Raw genomic sequence first — 24,623 nt, forward strand, 5'->3', positions numbered from 1 at the left:
GGGAGTTGATTACAGATCACGAGCACGTACTTAGTTAACCTGCTGGTACAAGACATTCTCATTGATTCCTCTGAAACACCCTCCTCACACCCTCCAGGGCTTCGTTTCACAAAGCTATCGTAGCGCTACGACTGTCGTACCTCCTATACTGTAACATCGACTTACGACAGTCGAAGCGCTGCGATATCTTTCTGAACCGGTTCCAGGGTCGTAGGGTTGTAGCGGTTGCAGCAGAGCCTTGAGTGAGTGAGGAAATCTACTTCAACGCCGCTTTGATCAATATTCCACTTATATAACGGCTCGAAGTGGGTGGAAAACGGAAGTGACCCAGGTCTCAGACTTGTACCACTTTCTTTTAACGTCGGGAAAGGTGCCGACATACGGACAAACCTGGAAAATATAATCGGGTGGACCCCACAATCATGGATTTCAGGTTTGCCCTAGTCTGTCTCAGAGTCCCTGAACCACATTATTTTCCCTACTGCACAGCCCTCGCTGCAGTGCTTAAGGGGTAAATGAAGCAAGTCAGATTTCCACAGGTTCAGGATCTCCAAACTCAGTGGGGCTTCTATTCAATATATGTATTCAGGGACTAAGCATTAGGTAGTCTAGGTTTGCCCAAACGGAGCAATTCTACGTTATCGTGGCGACTTGGCCCACCTGCAGCTGCGGCCGGGATAGTAGAGCCCCATATCCTCATATCGAAGACCTGTTGTGAGTGTACATTCATGGCCATCTCTGCGACTGTAATATGTGGGTTTTTTTTCTCAGAAATTAGAATTAAATTAAACTTAGATAAAATTAAATACTGTATTTTACATGGGATCTAAAAAATAATTCATGTCTTTTGTGCCATTTTTAATTTCCCAGTGAACAACCGGTGCTATCGTATAGAGCTCCATGTCCAACTCGGTGATACGTTGCGTCTGACAATAGAGGTACATACCCTGTGTATGTATATATATATGTACATAGATCACAGGTCATCTAGTTGAAATCATTGTGGGCCTACTGTCCGTTATCTCACCTGTCAGCACATGCAAGGTATGTGTGTTAATGTGGACCACGTCAGACAGGTAACTATCACAATGACCTGCACGCTTATCACTAGGTCACACCTGTGGGTATCAGTCACGGTCAGCTGTTGTTCGGATTTCTGATATTTCGTGGACTGATAACTTACTGAGCTAGTTACAATTAACGTGATGCATTGTTTCAGTCATTTAAGGTGATGCACGATGTTCAATCCTTATATGGATAGTTTATATTAATCATAACAATATAATATTAAAACACATATACGTCTCTGTATTGACAATAGCGGGTGACCTGTCCTAAATAGAAACCTTCCAGCTAGCTGTTGTTCATTTCCTGATGAGGGGCGCTTTACATGGGTACAGCGTGTGAAGCCCATTTCTTGTGTCCCCCGCCGTGATATTGCTGGAGTATTGTTAAAAGAAGCGTAAAACCATACTCACTCACTCCTATAATAGCCCAATCTAAAAATGGCAGAAATACAACAAAAGAATGACTCCAAACTACTCCACAATTCAATAGCAGCCCTTCAACGAGAGCCTTCTTACAACTAGGAGTGCATGACGCCCAACTTTAAAACATGACACTAACTGCTGACATGTTCTCAATATTACAGGGGCAGTGGGGTGGCCTAGGGGTTAAAGCGTTCGCTCGTCACGCCAAAGACCCGGATTCGATTCCCCACATGGTACAATATGTCATGCCACAGATATTTCGGGGACTGATAACTTACTGAGCAAGTAACAATTAACGTGATGCATTATTTCAGTCATTCAAGGTGATGCACGGCGTTCAATTCATATATTGACAGTTGCATGAATCATAACAATATAATATTTAAAAAAAATATCTCTCTGTATTGACAATAGCGGGTGACCTGTCCTAAATAGAAACCTTCCAGCTAGCTGTTGTTCATTTCCTGATGAGGGGCGCTTTACATGGGTACAGCGTGTGAAGCCCATTTCTGGTGTCCCCCGCCGTGATATTGCTGGAGTATTGTTAAAAGAAGCGTAAAACCATACTCACTCACTCCTATAATAGCCCAATCTAAAAATGGCAGAAATACGACAAAAGATTAACTCCAAACTACTCCACAATTCAATAGCAGCCCTTCAACGAGAGCCTTCTTCCAACTAGACCTGCAAGAGGCCAACTTGAAGCATGACACTAATCACTGACATGTTCTTATTATTACAGGGGCAGTGGGGTGGCCTAGGGGCTCGTCACGCCAAAGACCCGTGTTCGATTCCCCACATGGGTACAATGTGTCATGACACAGATATTTCGGTGAATGATAACTTACTGAGCAAGTTGCAATTAACGTGATGCATTGTTTCAGCTATTTAAGGTTTCAAATTGAATTTGGTGGCGTTCTTAAACCACTCGTATGCAAATTCCATATTACGAGATCCTCAATCTTTATGCTGACAGATACATAAATTATAACGAAACAATACAACAAAACCAAAAATACATGCCACTATATACTGAAAGTAGCGGGTGACCATTACAAAGCCAGGTGTCATTCATTTCCCGATGACCCGTGCAGGTACGGATTAGAATGAACCTTCAGTAACCCATGCTTGTCGTAAGAGGCGACTAACGGGATCGGGTGGTGAGGCTCGCTAACTTGGTTGACACATGTCATCGGTTCCCACTTGCGCAGATCGATGCTCATGATGTTGATCACTGAATTGTCTGGTCCAGACTCGATTATGTACAGACCGCCGCCATATTGCTGGAATATTGCTGAGTGCGGCGTAAAACTAAACTCACTCACTCACTCATTTCCCGATGAATGTCAGTATGTCGCAAGATTGAAAATGTATACCTCTCTTTGGATTTGGTTTATTTTGTTGTGAGTACAATATGTGGAGATCTTTTCTGGTGTCCCTCGCCATGATATTGCTGGGGTATTGTTCAACGCAGGGGCGGTGGGGTAGCCTAATGGTTAAAGCGTTGGCTCGTCACGCCGAAGACCCGGGTTCGAATCCCCACATGGGCACAATGTGTGAAGCCCATTTCTGGTGTCCCCCGCAGTGATGTTGCTGGAATATTGCTAAAAGCGGCGTAAAACCAAACTCAGTGCGTCAGTCAGTGTTAAACGTGGCGTAAAACCATACTCACTCACTCACTTAAGTCACTTATGTGCACATCGCGATGCACACTATTATTGTAAGTACCGTTACTCAAGTCCGGGTTACCGAGGTTCTGTTAGTAGAGAATGTGTTTATGTTTTAATGTTCTGTTGAGTTTAAATACATTTCGAACGTACACTGTACATACTGTTCCAAATGTAACTTTCCCAGCATGAAGTTGTGAACACACGATTGCAAGAGTTGCCTCCCTTCCGAACTCCTTTGTTCTTACAATTTGCATTTGGTCTTTTTTTCAAACATTATACTGTCCACACCATCTTCTGTTCGGAAGCCCATTTCTGATGTCCCTCGCCGTGATATGGCTGGAATAAAACTAAAAAGCGGCGTAAAACTGTACTCACTCACTCACTCTTCTGTTGCAGCCCCGTGAACCTCTTGGATGGAGACCAGGACAGATTCGCCTATGCCGCTGCCTTCGGCTCCACCGCCACCAACTGCCTCATCTTGTTCGGGGGCGACTACATCCCCGACAACTCGCCCATGTGGTCACAAGGTCAGCAAACTACCCACAAACACACGCGGTGCCTTCAAACCAGAAAATTTATTCTTATAACAAAATTGAGGCTCGACGTACCAACTCCGTACCATAGAGCCGAAGTGCTTTTTCTCACCCACTTAATGAATACGTCACTGAATTTTAAAGAAGTTATTTATCTTGAATAAACGAAGTAACAGAGGGACATCTTGCCCTGTAAGACCCTTCCAATGATGGCGACTTCAGTAACCTCTCCAGAATAATCTACAATAAAAAGTCGTAAACTGAACATGTTATGTTCAATAAGAGAATATGGCTAAAACAGATTAAAACTGAAACAAACATCCCAGCTGCCTCCATAAATCCCCTTTTCGATCCCCACTCCGCTCTAGAAAAGTTAGAAAGGTCGATGATTGTCACACCAGCAGCCAAGTGGTTAAAGCGTTCGCTGATCACGCCGAAGACCCCGGTTCGATTCCTCACTTGGGTACATTGCATAAAACCCATTTCTTATGCCCTTCACCGTGGTATTGCGGGAATAGTTCTTAAAGCGGCGTAAAATCATAACAGACACACACTCCAACAGGTTGGGGAAACCTACCGATCGGTCTATAATACGCCGAACGGAAATTATAGGCCATTCTGCCTATGTAGCTATGGGCCGATCGGGCTATATTTGAACATTTTTCTAATTATTTCACAAACTATCAATTTCCGCACGAAATGGTATTATACGATCATAGAGATGAATAGTTAATGGACCTCCTCAGCTTGAAAAATCGCATTTCTACGTCTTGGACAGGTTGGGGAAACCTACCGTTCGACCTATCATGGGCCAAACGGGATATTATAGGCCAATCAGCCTATAATTATGATATTTATCAAATAAATTTGAAGTGGTGCATTTCCGCATGAGGATATTAACATCATTCAAGTTTTGATGTCCTAAGTTTTTCATTCAAACCCTTTTTGAGAATTTTCATCACATAATAAAGGAGTTTGGAAAATGCATATTAAATATAAGTCTATAATATTTTGGACAATTTTCACTGAAGATTAATGACATAGATATTCAGTTTTTAGTTTTCAAAAAGAAAATATATGCAAAATTGTGTTCTTAATGAACATGATATAAATTTCCATTTTGTCCAAAAACTTATTTGTTAATCCTCCACAGTTCAGAATTTCCTATAGGGAATCTGCACAAATCCAATGGAAAATTCTTTAATAAAAATAGTCTTTGATACCGTAAATCCGTGTCTAAAAAGGGCGTGTGGAACACCCTTCAGAAGTGTTGGCATCATGGAAGTATGGAAACAGTTCTTTGAGGATGCCAAAAGCAACATGTCACTGCGGCTCGGGCATATCTTCCCTGATCTCTGCAACTGTCTTTTCAAGACTTTGATGGGACCATAGGGGCGTGTCTCGCTTAGAAACAGCGTTAGAAAGACATGTAGGTGTATAGATCCTATTACTATATAAAAGGACACGCCCTTATGGAAGGGACGGTGGGTCAGCCGAGTGGTTAAAGCGGTCGAACACCCGGGTTCGAATACCCACATGGGTACAACGTGTGAAGCCCATTTCTTGTGTCCCGCGTTGTGATATTGCTGAGATATTGCTAACATGGCGTAAAACTCCCGACTAAGAAACTGTTGGCAGAAATATGTCTGACATTTTCTTTTCATCATTCGTCACCACTCGCCCCTTTCCGTAACCTGCAAGAAGACTCGTCCCCCTCCATTCGTGACCAACTCGTGTTATTCCGGGACAAGCCGAATAGTCTTCTTGCAGGTTACGGAAAGGGGCGAGTGGTGACGAATGGTCCCCCTCCATTCGTGACCAACTCGTGTTATTCCGGGACAAGCCGAATAGTCTTCTTGCAGGTTACGGAAAGGGGCGAGTGGTAACGAATGGTCCCCCTCTCTATGCTTGTTCATTCGTCACCACTCGCCCTTTTCCGTAACCTACAAGTAGACTATTCGGCTTGTCCCGGAATAAAACGAGTTGGTCACGAATGTCATTTTATGTTTTCAGTGTTCCTGGCCATGCTGGCCGTGACGGAGATGGGAATAGATTACTACCCGTTCTTCGCCTGTCTGGCCAAGAAGACCAGCTTCATCTGGTCACTGATAGGCCTGGCCTACTCCATCCTTTGGTGAGCATGGTCATTGCTCTTGTTCTGAAATCAAACAATATCTTGAGAATCAGCTTAAAACGAGATTTTTAAAAATCCGAATATTTTAATGAATATTATGGTTCTTACGGTTTATGTAATTTGTGAGTGACGGCTGCAGTCGGCACGACATAACCCTTTTTAACGAACACCTCGTGACACCAATTGTCAATGGACCATTCGTCAATTTTCACCAGTATTTATCCTTGTACATCCAGTGCAATTTGGTTTGTGGGATAGTCGAGACTTGTTATTAAGTCGGAAAGCCCTAATGACACATTCATGACCAACTCGTGTTATTCCGGGACAAGCCGAATAGCGGTTACGGAAAGGGGCGAGTGGTGACGAATGCCTAATGACACAGACTTTAAAGGCACAATGTCACACATTTTCGACAATATTTTGACTTATGTTAAATATCTTGAGGCATATGCACTCACTTTAGCTTCCTATTGATGCAATAAAAAACTTATTATTCCTTACGACTTGCCTGAAATCCACAATTGAAACTTCCAGGCGAACAGCTTCCAAACAGAGAACACTTGTCATAAAGTAAACAATTACTCGAGCTCTGTGCATCGAAAACTGTCGCACGCGGTGTTGTTGGTGTTGCCGTACTGGTTTCAATCACAAGTTGTGCGTAGGATATTTGTAAAGAGCGCTCAAAGGGACATTGCTTAAAATAATGTTCGGCTGGTGGAGGGCGCGACAGTCGATTTAATGCAACGTTGCGTTAATTCATTCGAATTTAATATTGTAATCTAAATGCGTAATTTGTTTTTAGAGAGGCGTGGTGTGATATAGTGCCTTTAAAATCCTGACTGTCAACTGTTTCCCCGTTGTGATCTTTGAACAGGTATATGCTAGAGTCCCATTCCACCTATAATCCCTAGGATTAGACTCTTGGGGACATCTGTTCCTCTTGAGAACCCGGGTTATAATTGTTCCTTAGCACGTCGCGTTTGTCGTAAGAGGCTGCTTAAAGGGTCGGGTGTTTAGGTTCGGTGACTTGGTTGTCGTCATGTCATCGTTGCCTGCGGCGTGGATCGTTGTTCATGATATCAGTCCCTGGATTGTCTGGTTCAGATTATAATGATAATAATAATAATCTACTCACAGGCGCTTGTGTAGTCCCAGTCTATTTCATTTCAAATAGATGTGTCTTTAGATGTTTTCGAAATGTTTGTAGACTTGGAGCGGATTTCAGCCACATAGGGAGGTTGTTCCATAGCATGGGAGCTGCACATTCAAAGCAGCGGTCCCCGTATTTGGTCCTGGATGATTACAAACTTCAGCCGTCTTATGGCTGAACAATTGCTGAGTGTGGCGTTCAACAAAACAAATACACACATTTACATTAAATATAACGCTGGTGTTGCTTGATGCATACTACCCATATGAAGGTAGAGAGCGCCCGATTTTGTTTCATGTAACTATACGAGTATGACTATCAGTTCAATCCGTGACAGATTAATTTCAGTCATATAAAACAATTCGGTGATTTTTAACTTATTTTGTGTAGTATATATGGACACTTCAAAAGAGTTGTATGTTCTATAAGTTTTGAACACCGGTCATAGTTTTCTGGAACACATGAGCAGTTAGCAACTAAGGGCATGAGGACACTAAACTGCATGTAATCTTCCATAGAGTAGAGTGTTTTTAAAAATTTGTTTCGCTTAGGAGTTCCACTTTCAGTTTAAGCATATACTCACATATGGTAGAGACCTTGTTATGTTTGAATCCCTAAGTATGCAGGGTAAATATTCCTTCACTTGATCACTGTATTTTGAAGTCATGATCAAGAAATTCACTATGTTTTTCCCTTTAATCGATTTCAGGTTTTTAGTCAACCTGGCTCACGTGTTTGAATGCGTGGATGCATCCGACTGGGTTCGTATAAAACTAGAACTATCTACAGCACTGTTACAAACGCCGGTGGTTGAAAGTAGCTGGTTAGCTTACCATTTTCGACAGCTTAGTTATTGAGAGAGTTTCCAACCCCCTTACTGAAACATATGTTACCAAAGTGTCCCTTGAGGCAAGTCTTCGAAATGTGAACTCAGCCGCGAACCTTCTAGCCTCACTGGCTTTGGTTGTATAACTCCCAGGAAGCTGAGAATTAAAAAAGGAACACCTACAGTTCCATTGACTGAGTAATAAAATTTAGTGCCATGTGCATCGGGCGGTTTCTAAAACATGCTGAGGTTAAGTCCCGTGTCCTGCACAGGTCTTCACTGGACAACCAGTGGTCATCCAGCTTCCGGTGCTCGCCTGTCTTCTGTACCTTGTCATCACCTTCTTCATCCGGGTCATCGTCGCCATCTTGACAACCATCAGATCAATGACAGAGTCGTACGTAAGTGCTTTGTAACTCATTATCTCCCGGGGCGGTGGGGTAGCCTAATGGTTAAAGCGTCCGCTTGTCACGCTGAAGATTCGGGTTCGAATCCCCACATGAAGTCCTATTTCTGGTGTCCCACTCCGTGAGGTTGCTGGAATAGTGCTAAAGCGCCTTAAAACTATATACACTAACTCATTATCTCCCGAAGGACAGGGGTGTTCTAGAATCCTTTTACCCTTGGCCAGCATCATGCCGGAAGTGAATCGACATAGGCGCCTTAATTCGCTGCGCGGAGTTGCGGCCCATTAAAATCAGTGATCAAGGACTCGAGTCCCGGTTCGTCTCCATTATGTTTCTTGATTTGTCAGCACCATGGATTCTACCACAGTGATTAATATCTAAGACCAGGATCATATTGAGCTTTTTCTCTTTCACCTGTCGCATAACCTTATTATGATTATAAATATTTTACATTTATAGAGCAAAACCTGCATAAGAAATGATGCAATGCTAGAATATATTTCTCTTTATAAAATAATAGTTTCAGATACTATATATGTTGTTCCGATCACTGCATCAGAATTCATCTCCTTATATTATTGCGTATGTTTTATCTAAATCACCGGTGGGAACGTGTGCACAGTTGATTGCTATTTCCGACTCTGTATACAAGACAAATAGACATGATAATATTAATCCCTGCATATAAGACAATGCCTAGCAAAAACAAAATAAAATGAAATCTTGTCTGGTGATTGCAAATTTGACGTCTTTACTCACAAAGTCGTCTTCTCTCGTTTGTCAACACGAAGCAATACGATGTCGTTTTCTTACCCCCTGAATTTTTTTTTGACGAAAGTGTAACCAATAGATAAGCCGACCCCTTCTACAGACTGCTTTATTGGTCCTCAAAATTCGGCTTATCTACGGTAATATACGGTAACTCATCATGGCAGTTTCTACGGTAACGGACGAAACTTGTCTAGTCCGGACTGCTCTATAATCCGGACAAATGAGTCGGTCCCAGTCCAGTCCGTAATAGACAGATTCCATTGTTCCGGGCAGTGTTAACCAAGCTATGGTTTGTTTGTTGATCAAATTATTTGTTGTTTGGCGTCGTACTCGGCAATATGACATACATATTACAGGTACCAGTGAGTAATCCATACACGTGAGTAATAAGATTGTTTAAAGTATGAAGATGTAACTCAGATATCGTACATTCTGATATTTCTTTTCCTTTTCGTGTTCAGACACATAATACAGATTCAACCTACCTGATCAACGATAACAAGGTACCGTTATGTGATTATTATTAATATTTGAGCATGCTTACACCGAAAGCAAAACGGCGAAAGTGGCCTGTATCTTCTATGAGAAGGAACGGATCTTCTTTGTAGATGAAAGTATCATCTATGAGAAGGAACGTATCTTCTTTGTAGATGAAAGTATCTTCTATGAGAAGGAACGTATCTTCTTTGTAGATGAAAGTATCTTCTATGAGAAGGAACGTATCTTCTTTGTAGATGAAAGTATCATCTATGTGAAGGAACGTATCTTCTTTGTAGATGAAAGTATCTTCTATGAGAAGGAACGTATCTTCTTTGTAGATGAAAGTATCTTCTATGAGAAGGAACGTATCTTCTTTGTAGATGAAAGTATCATCTATGAGAAGGAACGTATCTTCTTTGTAGATGAAAGTATCTTCTATGAGAAGGAACGTATCTTCTTTGTAGATGAAAGTATCATCTATGAGAAGGAACGTATCTTCTTTGTAGATGAAAGTATCTTCTATGTGAAGGAACGTATCTTCTTTGTAGATGAAAGTATCTTCTATGTGAAGGAACGTATCTTCTTTGTAGATGAAAGTATCTTCTATGAGAAGGAACGTATCTTCTTTGTAGATGAAAGTATCATCTATGAGAAGGAACGTATCTTCTTTGTAGATGAAAGTATCTTCTATGAGAAGGAACGTATCTTCTTTGTAGATGAAAGTATCTTCTATGAGAAGGAACGTATCTTCTTTGTAGATGAAAGTATCTTCTATGAGAAGGAACGTATCTTCTTTGTAGATGAAAGTATCATCTATGAGAAGGAACGTATCTTCTTTGTAGATGAAAGTATCATCTATGAGAAGGAACGTATCTTCTTTGTAGATGAAAGTATCTTCTATGAGAAGGAACGTATCTTCTTTGTAGATGAAAGTATCTTCTATGAGAAGGAACGTATCTTCTTTGTAGATGAAAGTATCTTCTATGAGAAGGAACGTATCTTCTTTGTAGATGAAAGTGTCTTCTATGAGAAGGAACGTATCTTCTTTGTAGATGAAAGTATCATCTATGAGAAGGAACGTATCTTCTTTGTAGATGAAAGTATCTTCTATGAGAAGGAACGTATCTTCTTTGTAGATGAAAGTATCTTCTATGAGAAGGAACGTATCTTCTTTGTAGATGAAAGTATCTTCTATGAGAAGGAACGTATCTTCTTTGTAGATGAAAGTATCTTCTATGAGAAGGAACGTATCTTCTTTGTAGATGAAAGTGTCTTCTATGAGAAGGAACGTATCTTCTTTGTAGATGAAAGTATCATCTATGAGAAGGAACGTATCTTCTTTGTAGATGAAAGTAGTTCTATGAGAAGGAACGTCTTCTATGAGAAGGAACGTATCTTCTTTTTGTAGATGAAAGTATCTTCTATGAGAAGGAACGTATCTTCTTTGTAGATGAAAGTATCTTCTATGAGAAGGAACGTATCTTCTTTGTAGATGAAAGTATCTTCTATGAGAAGGAACGTATCTTCTTTGTAGATGAAAGTATCTTCTATGAGAAGGAACGTATCTTCTTTGTAGATGAAAGTATCTTCTATGAGAAGGAACGTATCTTCTTTGTAGATGAAAGTATCTTCTATGAGAAGGAACGTATCTTCTTTGTAGATGAAAGTATCTTCTATGAGAAGGAACGTATCTTCTTTGTAGATGAAAGTATCTTCTATGAGAAGGAACGTATCTTCTTTGTAGATGAAAGTATCTTCTATGAGAAGGAACGTATCTTCTTTGTAGATGAAAGTATCTTCTATGAGAAGGAACGTATCTTCTTTGTAGATGAAAGTATCTTCTATGAGAAGGAACGTATCTTCTTTGTAGATGAAAGTATCTTCTATGAGAAGGAACGTATCTTCTTTGTAGATGAAAGTATCTTCTATGAGAAGGAACGTATCTTCTTTGTAGATGAAAGTATCTTCTATGAGAAGGAACGTATCTTCTTTGTAGATGAAAGTATCTTCTATGAGAAGGAACGTATCTTCTTTGTAGATGAAAGTATCTTCTATGAGAAGGAACGTATCTTCTTTGTAGATGAAAGTATCTTCTATGAGAAGGAACGTATCTTCTTTGTAGATGAAAGTATCTTCTATGAGAAGGAACGTATCTTCTTTGTGTAGATGAAAGTATCTTCTATGAAAAGGAACGTATCTTCTTTGTAGATGAAAGTATCTTCTATGAGAAGGAACGTATCTTCTTTGTAGATGAAAGTATCTTCTATGAGAAGGAACGTATCTTCTTTGTAGATGAAAGTATCTTCTATGAGAAGGAACGTATCTTCTTTGTAGATGAAAGTATCTTCTATGAGAAGGAACGTATCTTCTTTGTAGATGAAAGTATCTTCTATGAGAAGGAACGTATCTTCTTTGTAGATGAAAGTATCTTCTATGAGAAGGAACGTATCTTCTTTGTAGATGAAAGTATCTTCTATGAGAAGGAACGTATCTTCTTTGTAGATGAAAGTATCTTCTATGAGAAGGAACGTATCTTCTTTGTAGATGAAAGTATCTTCTATGAGAAGGAACGTATCTTCTTTGTAGATGAAAGTATCTTCTATGAGAAGGAACGTATCTTCTTTGTAGATGAAAGTATCTTCTATGAGAAGGAACGTATCTTCTTTGTAGATGAAAGTATCTTCTATGAGAAGGAACGTATCTTCTTTGTAGATGAAAGTATCTTCTATGAGAAGGAACGTATCTTCTTTGTAGATGAAAGTATCTTCTATGAGAAGGAACGTATCTTCTTTGTAGATGAAAGTATCTTCTATGAGAAGGAACGTATCTTCTTTGTAGATGAAAGTATCTTCTATGAGAAGGAACGTATCTTCTTTGTAGATGAAAGTATCTTCTATGAGAAGGAACGTATCTTCTTTGTAGATGAAAGAATCTTCTATGAGAAGGAACGTATCTTCTTTGTAGATGAAAGTATCTTCTATGAGAAGGAACGTATCTTCTTTGTAGATGAAAGTATCATCTATGAGAAGGAACGTATCTTCTTTGTAGATGAAAGTATCTTCTATGAGAAGGAACGTATCTTCTTTGTAGATGAAAGTATCTTCTATGAGAAGGAACGTATCTTCTTTGTAGATGAAAGTATCTTCTATGAGAAGGAACGTATCTTCTTTGTAGATGAAAGTATCTTCTATGAGAAGGAACGTATCTTCTTTGTAGATGAAAGAATCTTCTATGAGAAGGAACGTATCTTCTTTGTAGATGAAAGTATCTTCTATGAGAAGGAACGTATCTTCTTTGTAGATGAAAGTATCATCTATGAGAAGGAACGTATCTTCTTTGTAGATGAAAGTATCTTCTATGAGAAGGAACGTATCTTCTTTGTAGATGAAAGAATCTTCTATGAGAAGGAACGTATCTTCTTTGTAGATGAAAGTATCTTCTATGAGAAGGAACGTATCTTCTTTGTAGATGAAAGTATCATCTATGAGAAGGAACGTATCTTCTTTGTAGATGAAAGTGTCTTCTATGGGAAGGAACGTATCTTCTTTGTAGATGAAGGTATCATCTATGAGAAGGAACGTATCTTCTTTGTAGATGAAAGAATCTTCTATGAGAAGGAACGTATCTTCTTTGTAGATGAAAGTGACTTCTATGTGAAGGAACGTATCTTCTTTGTAGATGAAGGTATCATCTATGAGAAGGAACGTATCTTCTTTGTAGATGAAAGAATCTTCTATGAGAAGGAACGTATCTTCTTTGTAGATGAAAGTGTCTTCTATGAGAAGGAACGTATCTTCTTTGTAGATGAAGGTATCATCTATGAGAAGGAACGTATCTTCTTTGTAGATGAAAGTATCTTCTATGAGAAGGAACGTATCTTCTTTGTAGATGAAAGAATCTTCTATGAGAAGGAACGTATCTTCTTTGTAGATGAAAGTATCTTCTATGAGAAGGAACGTATCTTCTTTGTAGATGAAAGTATCTTCTATGAGAAGGAACGTATCTTCTTTCTTCTTTGTAGATGAAAGTATCTTCTATGAGAAGGAACGTATCTTCTTTGTAGATGAAAGTATCTTCTATGAGAAGGAACGTATCTTCTTTGTAGATGAAAGTATCTTCTTTGTAGATGAAAGTATCTTCTATGAGAAGGAACGTATCTTCTTTGTAGATGAAAGTATCTTCTATGAGAAGGAACGTATCTTCTTTGTAGATGAAAGTATCTTCTATGAGAAGGAACGTATCTTCTTTGTAGATGAAAGTATCTTCTATGAGAAGGAACGTATCTTCTTTGTAGATGAAAGTATCATCTATGAGAAGGAACGTATCTTCTTTGTAGATGAAAGAATCTTCTATGAGAAGGAACGTATCTTCTTTGTAGATGAAAGTATCTTCTATGAGAAGGAACGTATCTTCTTTGTAGATGAAAGTATCATCTATGAGAAGGAACGTATCTTCTTTGTAGATGAAAGTATCTTCTATGAGAAGGAACGTATCTTCTTTGTAGATGAAAGTATCTTCTATGAGAAGGAACGTATCTTCTTTGTAGATGAAAGTATCTTCTATGAGAAGGAACGTATCTTCTTTGTAGATGAAAGTATCTTCTATGAGAAGGAACGTATCTTCTTTGTAGATGAAAGTATCATCTATGAGAAGGAACGTATCTTCTTTGTAGATGAAAGTATCTTCTATGAGAAGGAACGTATCTTCTTTGTAGATGAAAGAATCTTCTATGAGAAGGAACGTATCTTCTTTGTAGATGAAAGTATCTTCTATGAGAAGGAACGTATCTTCTTTGTAGATGAAAGTATCTTCTATGAGAAGGAACGTATCTTCTTCTGTAGATGAAAGTATCTTCTATGAGAAGGAACGTATCTTCTTTGTAGATGAAAGTATCTTCTATGAGAAGGAACGTATCTTCTTTGTAGATGAAAGTATCTTCTATGAGAAGGAACGTATCTTCTTTGTAGATGAAAGTATCATCTATGAGAAGGAACTATCTTCTTTGTAGATGAAAGTATCTTCTATGAGAAGGAACGTATCTTCTTTGTAGATGAAAGTATCTTCTATGAGAAGGAACGTATCTTCTTTGTAGATGAAAGTATCTTCTATGAGAAGGAACGTATCTTCTTTGTAGATGAAAGTATCTTCTATGAGAAGGAACGTATCTTCTTTGTAGATGAAAGTATCTTCTATGAGAAGGAACGTATCTTCTTTGTAGATGAAAGTATCTTCTATGAGAAGGAACGTATCTTCTTTGTAGATGAAAGTATCTTCTATGAGAAGGAACGTATCTTCTTTGTAGATGAAAGTATCTTCTATGAGAAGGAACGTATCTTCTTTGTAGATGAAAGTATCTTCTATGAGAAGGAACGTATCTTCTTTGTAGATGAAAGTATCTTCTATGAGAAGGAACGTATCTTCTTTGTAGATGAAAGTATCTTCTATGAGAAGGAACGTATCTTCTTTGTAGATGAAAGTATCTTCTATGAGAAGGAACGTATCTTCTTTGTAGATGAAAGTATCTTCTATGAGAAGGAACGTATCTTCTTTGTAGATGAAAGTATCTTCTATGAGAAGGAACGTATCTTCTTTGTAGATGAAAGAATCTTCTATGAGAAGGAACGTATCTTCTTTGTAGATGAAAGTATATCTTCTATGAGAAGGAAGTAGATGATCTTCTTTGTAGATGAAAGTATCTTTCTATGAGAAGGAAAGTATCTATCTTCTTTGTAGATGAAAGTATCTTCTATGAGAAGGAACGTATCTTCTTTGTAGATGAAGGTATCTTCTATGAGAAGGAACGTATCTTCTTTGTAGATGAAAGTATCTTCTATGAGAAGGAACGTACTTCTTTGTAGATGAAAGTATCTCTATGAGAAGGAACGTATCTACTTTGTGGATGAAGGTATCTTCTAGTATCTTCTATGAGAAGGAACGTATCTTCTTTGTAGATGAAAGTATCATCTATGAGAAGGAACGTATCTTCTTTGTAGATGAAAGTATCATCTATGAGAAGGAACGTATCTTCTTTGTAGATGAAAGTATCTTCTATGAGAAGGAACGTATCTTCTTATCGTAAAAATGAAAGTAAAACGTTTATCTATTTCATTGATTCCAATCATCCGTACCTGCCAACAACTTATATTTTCAACTTGATGCCAGGTGGCTCCTTTAAACGCTTAATGCTCGCTCCTATGTACATGTTAAAGTATCTTGCTTTACATGGTTTTATCATTTTTATTTGGAGAAGATCCACTCTCCTTCAAATATTCTAAAAAGTAAGTAAGCTTTTGTCACTTTAGATACAGTTTAAATTTGGACAATCTACATTTTTAAAAAGGAAATCTAATGAAAAACATCAGTCTGCAGTCTGTGAACTGAGAAACCAAATTGCCGTTAAGAACTAATATCATTCACGTTCCTGAGAGCCAGCTGGGGGGATATTTTACTTCCGCTTCTCGAAGTTCACTGGAAGTATGTTTGAAACATTAAATTGTCGATACTGTTTCATATTTGTCTTTCGGCACTCCCCAATGTCCCCGTCTTACATCCTCAGTCAAGATTTTATCCTTTACTAGATGTTGTGAAACGAAAACTATGTAGTGAAACCAATGTGTTGTGAAACGTGTGTTGTGGAACAGATGTGTTGTGAATTCAAACCAATGTGTCATGAAACCAATGTGTTGTGAAACCAACATGTTGTGAAGTTAAACCAATGTGTTGTGCTTTTAAACCAGTGTGTTGTTAAACCAATATGTCGTTAAACCAATGTGTTGTGAATCAGATGTGTTGTGAAACCAATGCTTTGTGAATCAGATGTGTTGTGAGTTTAAACCAACGTGTCGTGAAACCAATGTGTTGTGAATGAGATGTGTTGGGAAACCAATGTGTTGTGAATCAGATGTGTTGGAATTCAAACGTGAAACCAATGTGCTGTGAATCAGATGTGTTGTGAATTTAAACCAATGTGACATAGAACAGATGTATAGTGAAACTAGTGTGTCGTAAGGCATACGTTATGCACCTACTTTCAGAAAAATAATTTGTATTGTCTTGAAGCAAACTATTCTGTTCTTACAAAAGTTCCAGTACTCCCAAAATAATTTTAATACGTCGCTCTTCTATCTCGTTTCTCTGTCCCCAGGTCAGCGGACTGGAGTACAGGGTTGTGGTATGTGTTTAACGCTCGTCAAGATCCAACATTCAGATACTCCCCTCGTATCACAGTCACCGTCACTGTCGCCCTGCTCTGTCTGTACGAGGTACGGTGGTTGTTCTGTTATGTCTTCCATATCCTTAACACACCTTTATATGCAACGAAACCCTGCATAGAGTATGAGTCTTAAGCTCACATAGAATCAACTGCGCGGTAATGCTATTTTGTAATGGAATGTACATGGTGTCACAGATATATATATGCACAAAAGCGAGTCAGTTGAATGGACTGTTTCAGAGAGGTCTGTAGAATAAGCATCCTCGATAATCTCCAGGGTATAAATCGCCACTATAATGGATGTAGAATAAGGGGCGATAGGTTAGCCTTGAGGTTAAAGCGTTCGTTCGTCGCGCAAAAGTTCCGGGTCCGATTCCGACATGGATACAATGTGTGGAGTCTATAATTTAATTTTGTTTTGAGTGGCATAAAACCATATTCACTCCCTCAACGATGAAGATATGAGTACACCACAAGGGAAGGATCAGCTCCTGACATCAGATCAAAATGGACACCACTCGTGATATTTTAGATCTGTTAGAAGCTAATACAGAAAGGTTCTTGCAACGATTTGTGATTATGAACGAAACCTGGGTTCACCACTTCCAGCCCAAACAACAGTCTCCAAGTACGTCATCACTGCACGTTTCTATTAATACAGATATTTTAGATTTTTTAGCTCTGTTTGAAGCTAATACAGAAAGGTTCTTGCAACGATGTGTGATTATGAACGAAACCTGGGTTCACCGTTACCAATCTCCAAGTAAATCATCACTGCACGTTCCTTAAGTTTGTCCTTTTTTCAAAAGGTCACCCCTACCTATTTTACTGAGTTGTAAAAGCGAGACAGTTTGTTCATTCGACTTGGTTTTTGTGGATATATCTCCATGACCTCGTGTAATGCCCATTTTAATTAAAACGCAATTCCTGCGCTCTGAAACTTATGTCAACATTACATATCAACTCAATTTCGTCAAATTCTGTTAAACCTGATAAACATTTTTTTTTTAAATTGTGTTTATATTTTTGACATATGATCAAATTAACTACATACATGCAGTGCTCCATGGTAAAATATTGTTTTCTAACAGCTGCATATAATTTTATGTGTGATTCGAAATTTAACAAATGCATTCGCATAGGAACTGAAACTTGCAAATATAAATATATAAATGACATCAAATACGTGAAACAATGATAGTCCCTCAGAAGATGTTTCGGTAAATATCACAGAAGCGAAAGTTGTAAAGATCTACGCTGTCCTGATTACTTTCAGTTTGGCCTGCTGTCGTTCTTAACAATAGAGAAGGCCATAGGTGTCGCCAAGGCATCCTTGCAGAACGCAACTGTGTCGTCCAACATCGCTACAGTGTTCGGGTCAGGGATGTACAACCAGATGAAGCTCCTGCTATACGTGGGACAGAGTAAGGGAACGATATATAATATCCAGGGTGGTGGTGGGCACGAGAGGTGGGTAACTTCACACTTGCATTTATACGTACCATGATTCAATTAGTCGTATCGGGTATGTTCACAGTGACGAGTGTCATGTGAGTATGAAACATCAGTTCAGAAAACACACAGTCTCAATATCCTCAGAAAGAGATTCACATTTATTTCCTACTGATGATTGTAACCCACTAAACGAGAAATTGCATTTTTTAGCAAAACGCTCCAGAGTTTGTTTTTACGGATGAATTCTACGCCAAAATTAAAAGATGATTTTAATTTATTCTCTTTATCTCAAACTGTAGCACTCGTCTAATGTGATTTAGTAAATTTCAGAAATCCAACAATGATGTACCCTTGCGTTGACGTTCCATGACGTTGAAACGTTTCCCCTTTTCGCGAACACCTGGTGCTATCAAATACATTTCACTGTTCATTTCCACTTTACGCTTAGTGGCATTTGTATCGTTCTATAATCGAGGCGTTGACGTTCTATATATTCCCCATGTTTCTTTTACTTCTATGTATTGCAGGGCGGTGGGGTAGCCTAGTGGTTAAAGCACGGTCATCACGAAGGCGTGTGTTTGATTCCCCACATAGGTACAATGTGTGTCCATCGCCGTCATATTGCTGGAATATTGCTAAAAGCGGCGTAAAACCATACTCACTCACTCATTCTATGTCTTCCAGTGTCATGGTATGTTGCTTTTGGCGTGTCGTCGGTGGTAATAGTGAACTACATCCTCAGGATATTCGTCAGTTACAAGCTGCAGCTTAAACGACTGATCAGGGGAGACCACTCTTTTATTCCAAAGCACTGCTCTTCTTTATCCAGGAGTACACTGGTGGTAAGGAAACCTCGCGTCACTCTACATGCCGTTGAGTTTTGCATACTGAACAACATTAGAAACGCACCACCCGTATAATACGAAATATGCCCGTCAGACTGAAATGTAACCATGATATCTGAGCATCGTCGGTGCATTTCAGTGTGGTGCGTTTCTAATGTTGTTCAGTATATTACATATTAATCTCAAGCTCAGTCTAATAGTGGTTTAACTTCGCTTTTAAGATTAATGCACTTGAACATGGCGACTGTTCGCTAGTTAGTAAGTGAGAGACGGCATCCCAACTCCGACCAGACCTTGTTATATCCGTATGTGATAAAAGTTTCTTTTGGTGTTTTTTTTAATTCTCATTTTACAAGAAATAATTTATTTAAAAAAATAACTAATAATAAATACCACTATGTCAAGGTAATATAATCAGTTTCATGTTCTAGGCTCACAGTCTGATGTATTCTGGATCTCAAATTGCTTATATTTTATGGGGTAAGTTAATGTGGACGATTCTGTCCCAGTGAGTGAAGTATTAACTCTATTAAACACTATTTCACAACGTAAAATAACGTTAACATCCTTTCCGAGAACCTTTCCATTTGAAGTAATAGATTTTCATACTAATTCACATAGGGGAAGACTTCATTCGTTTAATTCAAACAACAAGTCTCGGTAAGATTTTGTTGATACTTATTCACAATGGGGAATAATTTGTTAAGATAGATTCACAGAGGAGAATAATTTGTTCATATTGGTTCAAGTGGGTAAGACTTTGTTGATAAGGATGCACATCTGATAAAATCGTTTTCATACTGATTCAAAGAGAGTAAGTCTAGGTTCATATTGTCCACAAAGAAGGCTTCAAATTGATTCCCATAGAGTACGATTTGTTTATAACAACTCACCTAAATAGATTACCATAGATGAAGATATTTCTCATATGGATGCACATAAGGAAGAACTTTCATATTGATTCACATGGTATCATAACGTGAGATGTGTTATATTAAGTTCAGTAGAATAATATTCATACATATAGTATGTTCACAACTTCATGTTGTAGCATACACGTAGTGTGTTATCAATGTCATAATACCACGAGGGAGCCACTTAGAATGGGTTTCATAGAATGTCAAGTCATACGCACAAGGGGTATTAAAACATCGGTAAGATTCCCCTTTTTCACATTGCATTATGTTGTTTCTTTTGGCTATGAATCTTGAACATGACAATATAAATAAAGTTGGAGAAGCATGTGTCTGATGTATTTTATACTCATACCATGAAAAAGGGTAAGACTTTCATATTCACTCCCATAGCGGATGATAACGTCATAGTTAGTATATTGATGACTTCATTAATATGTACATGTTGAGGGGTACTGTTTTCAGGCTACTACATGATGATATTGTCAATATTCATCATCAGTCTCATACTGGCCTACCTGCTCATATTGCCTCTGCTTGGCTTTGTCTCAAGACTACTGCTGGAACCATTCTGGACCATCCTGTACGTACTCCCATCATCACATCTTAATTCCATTTCATTGACCCATTGGCCAAACGCTACGCTGCTGTCAATGTAGTGTTGCCTTTGGGGTTCGAATTTCTGCCAGCAGGTTGCTTATGTTCGTTTGTCCGCAGTGAGAGCTGCGTTAGGCTTTACTTTCATAATGATCAGTCTTATACACTCACCTAAGTTATACAAATTGCGACTATATTTGAATAATAACTTCTGTATGCATATACATGTCCTGGGATTTAAAGTGGATTGCGTTGAGATATGTATTTGACATACGTTGGAATAACAAGTCTATTTGACTGGAGTAATTGTTCTTTTTCCTGCCACCCAGACCGACGGTTTTGGTGTCCTACACGGTATACTATCTCCAGATCCTGGTGTCCAAGAAAGCTTTGCTGCAGAATGAACATTTCTGTAACAATACAACCAACAAGGTCAGAAGGGTGCTTGCGCTGGACAACAGGTGCGATCTGTAATAATAATAGTCAAGTTCTAGTTCCTCTTTAAATTGATATGGTCAACGATAATGCCATCGACTTTCTTCCTAAAACAGATTCCATTGGGCGTAATACGCAAACGATTGATGAACATTCTACCATGACTTTAGTAAATACTAGATTGTGATTGGTTGATCAAAGTAATTCAGAGGTATATAATCACGTTATATACCTCTGATTTTCAAACACATTATGTATGGGTTTTTTAAAAATCTAAATAACGCGGTTATGGTAGAATGGAGATAAACATATTGTGTTGGAAAATCAGAGGTATATAACGAAATTATAATAGCTCTAATTTTTTTAGTTAAAACCTCACTCTACGCGTTCTTAAATCAAATTAGAGCTGATATAATTTCATTGAGATTTACCAACACAGTGTGTTTATCTTTTGATTATTTGAATTGAAACTATGTTTAGGTTGGATGTAGATCCATATGTGGCCCAGCTTGTACGAGCTGGTAATCATTCCTATAAAGTCGACCTGTTCTCTAAAATGAGTGAGTTGAGTTTTACGCCGCACTCAGCAATATTCCAGCTATATGGCGGCGGTCTCTAAATAATCGAGTCTGGACCAGACAGTTCATTTATCAACAGCATGAGCATCGATCTGCGCAATTGGGAACCGATGACATGTGTCAACCAAGCCAGCGAGCCTTACCACCCGATCCCGTTAGTCGCCTCTTACGCCCAGCATGGGGTACAGGCCAATATTCTAACCCGGACCTTCACGGGTTGTTCTCTAATATATGGAATATAGGAATATGCTGTGGGAGCCAAAAGTATTTATCACGGTAGCGATGCCGACGGATACACATCAATGCAAGAAGATGAAGATTTTTAACTGATTCACGTCATAGAGAAATACTTGTATAAATTATAATTGATTCACGTCATAGAGAAATGCTTGTATTTAATTGATTCACGTTGATTCAAGTTTGTTTTAACTGGTTTATGTCATAGAGGAAGAATTGTTTACAAAGGTCATGCCTTAGTGGGAGACCTTGTAAATATCAGTTCACTAGCCGACCGCCTCCTTGGTGGTTAGAGCGTCCGCCCGGAGAGCGGAAGGTCGCGGGTTCGATCCCCGACTGCGTCATACCAAAAGACGTTAAAATATACCTGGCGCTCGGCATTAATGGGTACAACAAGGAGTGGTCGGCTCGGAGTCAGTATACTGTGTCTGAGTTGGGTATTCATGCTTCGCTGCGGCATGGTATCTCAGTGAGCTAGCACTATAAAACAGCTTAAGTCTGGGCTAGTACAAGCAGCCGCACATACACATACACACGCATGCACGTAGTCATATGAGCGAAATATTCTCAAGCACGACGTTAAACCCAATTTCACCTCACCTATCAGTTCACTAATTATAAGATGAAGACAATTGTTTTAAGAAAATGGTTCACGTCCTAGGAATAACTGAGTAAAGTTTTACGCCGCTATTAGCAGCCGGGTCTTCTGCGTGACGAGCGACCACTTTACCCACAAAGTTACCCCGTCGCCCCACGTCATAGAGGAAGACCATGTAGTATTGATTCACATACTAGAAGGATTTATTAAAGTTGATTCACATCATAGAAGAAGACTTTATACATATTGATTCTCACACGGATAAATATATTTACATACATTATTTTCAGACAAGACAAAAGCAACACATTCGCTTTAGAATCACTGCACTTTTAAATGGCGTAAAATCAATGATTGAGAATGCAAACAAATAATACTAATTGTCATTCACTAGATTACCCAGAAAGCTGTGGTAGGACGGGTGGTGGTGGGGTAGCCTAATGGTTACAGCGTCCGCTGGTCTCGCTGCAGATCCGGGTTCGATTCCATACATGGGTACAATGTGTGAAGCCCATTTTTGGTGTCCCCCAGCCGTGATATAACTGGAATCTTGCTTAAAGTGGCGTAAAATCATACTCACTCATTCGTCCGCCCTGGTGGAGTTTTACCCACTGTACAATCTCTAGGACACTTTTGAAAATAGTGTTCTCAATATGTAAAACTGATCTTTCACATGCATAATCTTTCAGGCGTGTGTTCCACAATGTGTCCTACTTCCTGTTTTTCTTCCACATTCTGTTGGGTTTGTACACGTGTTTGGTGAGGATTGCCAAAGGGATTCTTCTTGGAGTTGTCTTCCTTGGGAGAATTGACCGCAGTGGACTGGTCAAGGGCTTTGAACACTGGGACACAGGTAGACACATTAAACACACGGACACTGTTAAAGCATATCATGTAGTGGAACTTTAGAATATTACTGTGAGATGAGGTAAATTTTGGGTGAGTAATTTTGGTTTCACGTCGCATTGAATAGAAGTTTATGTCAGCATAACCCGCTGAAAGCTCGAAATTTTGTAGCTATCAGAGGTTCATATCAGATGCGCAAGAGTTACTTAACTTGGACTCGGGCGGAGCCGCTGATCTTGAGCTGGAATATCAGATTCGCCTGTGAAAGTTGTTTTCTTTTTACCTTCCTCCATATAATGCTAGCCATTAATTAAATTAAATAAATAAAATTAAAAATTAAACTCTTTTCCTCAGTACATATGATGGTCAGCGTCAAGACCCGGGTTATATGTTGTCCTTTAGCAACCCGTGCTTAAGGAAAGTGGTGACTGATGGGATCGGGTGGTCGGGCTCGTGGAGTTGGTTAATGTATGACGTAGCCCGATTGCGTAGATCGATGACGTCAATCACTGGATTTTCTAGTTCAAACTCGAATATTTACAGCTTGTTTTTTGACGCTGCACGCAATAATATTCCAGCTGTGTGGTGGAGGTCTGACCATACAATCCAGTGATGAACATCATAAGCATCGACTCAAATGGGATACGATGACATGTGTCAACCAAGTCAGCGATCTGGTTAGTCACTTACTACAAGCATGGGTTGCTGAAGACCAATATTCACAGACCGTGATAGATGGAATTGATCTGATTGAAGCGTACAACAACGAACACAGACAAACACCAATATTGATGCCTTGTTTCAGGGTATCTGTCGTTCGTGAGTTTCCTGCAAGTGGAGCTGGCTCACACACATCCTGTACTGGTTGTGTTCTGTCAGCTGCTGATGAACGGCGCCAGAGACAGAAGGATGGCGCGGTTCTCTCTCAGTCAGGATGGCCGTAACGGATCTCCATACAAAACATGTTCGTACATACGACAAGTCATGACATTTGAACACCTCTTGAACAGATGTATTTTCAAATAAAGAAAGTTAGGCAGATGTAGAACATAAAAGGGAACATAAAACTGACTATTTGTTGCAGACATATGTACAAGTATTTCCTTAGAGTGTATACTAGTGTATGTGTAACAGTGTGTTGTTACAGTACTGAAATTATTTCTTGACACTCAATTTTACTAGATAAATTTGCTCAGTACACATATTAAGCCAGTAGAAATAACACCCTCTGGTCAGATTAAACACAAATTTGGCATGTTATCAGAAATGTCTAGGTTCAGTGCAGCTTCTACTGCCCTATAAACACTGTCAATATTCCATGTTGAACTAATCATCGTAGCGTCAGTCTCTGAATATATATATATATATATATATATTGATATCTATATATATATACGTGTATATATATATAAAAAATATTTTGATTGTAACAAATAAACCCATT

At 38.9% G+C, this 24,623-nt stretch overlaps 1 protein-coding gene across 1 annotated transcript in view; it reads left to right on the forward strand.

Annotated features, from left to right (window-relative positions):
- The window catches only part of LOC124252773 (stimulated by retinoic acid gene 6 protein-like), a 31,212-nt gene that overhangs the window by 5,818 nt on the left and 771 nt on the right, over nucleotides 1-24,623 (forward strand). The window contains exons 4-16 of the mRNA XM_046686429.1: nucleotides 3,557-3,687; nucleotides 5,707-5,827; nucleotides 7,687-7,738; nucleotides 8,076-8,204; nucleotides 9,443-9,484; nucleotides 16,595-16,723; nucleotides 17,951-18,098; nucleotides 18,814-18,971; nucleotides 19,406-19,454; nucleotides 20,354-20,471; nucleotides 20,815-20,946; nucleotides 23,023-23,186; nucleotides 23,985-24,143. Of these exons, the coding sequence (XP_046542385.1) occupies nucleotides 3,557-3,687; nucleotides 5,707-5,827; nucleotides 7,687-7,738; nucleotides 8,076-8,204; nucleotides 9,443-9,484; nucleotides 16,595-16,723; nucleotides 17,951-18,098; nucleotides 18,814-18,971; nucleotides 19,406-19,454; nucleotides 20,354-20,471; nucleotides 20,815-20,946; nucleotides 23,023-23,186; nucleotides 23,985-24,143 (1,532 nt within the window). The remainder of the gene's footprint in view (nucleotides 1-3,556; nucleotides 3,688-5,706; nucleotides 5,828-7,686; nucleotides 7,739-8,075; nucleotides 8,205-9,442; nucleotides 9,485-16,594; nucleotides 16,724-17,950; nucleotides 18,099-18,813; nucleotides 18,972-19,405; nucleotides 19,455-20,353; nucleotides 20,472-20,814; nucleotides 20,947-23,022; nucleotides 23,187-23,984; nucleotides 24,144-24,623) is intronic.

This window comes from Haliotis rubra, unplaced genomic scaffold (assembly GCF_003918875.1).
Source record: "Haliotis rubra isolate DU_JTF1 unplaced genomic scaffold, ASM391887v1 Scf523, whole genome shotgun sequence".
In the NCBI taxonomy this organism is placed as follows: Eukaryota; Metazoa; Mollusca; class Gastropoda; order Lepetellida; family Haliotidae; genus Haliotis; species Haliotis rubra.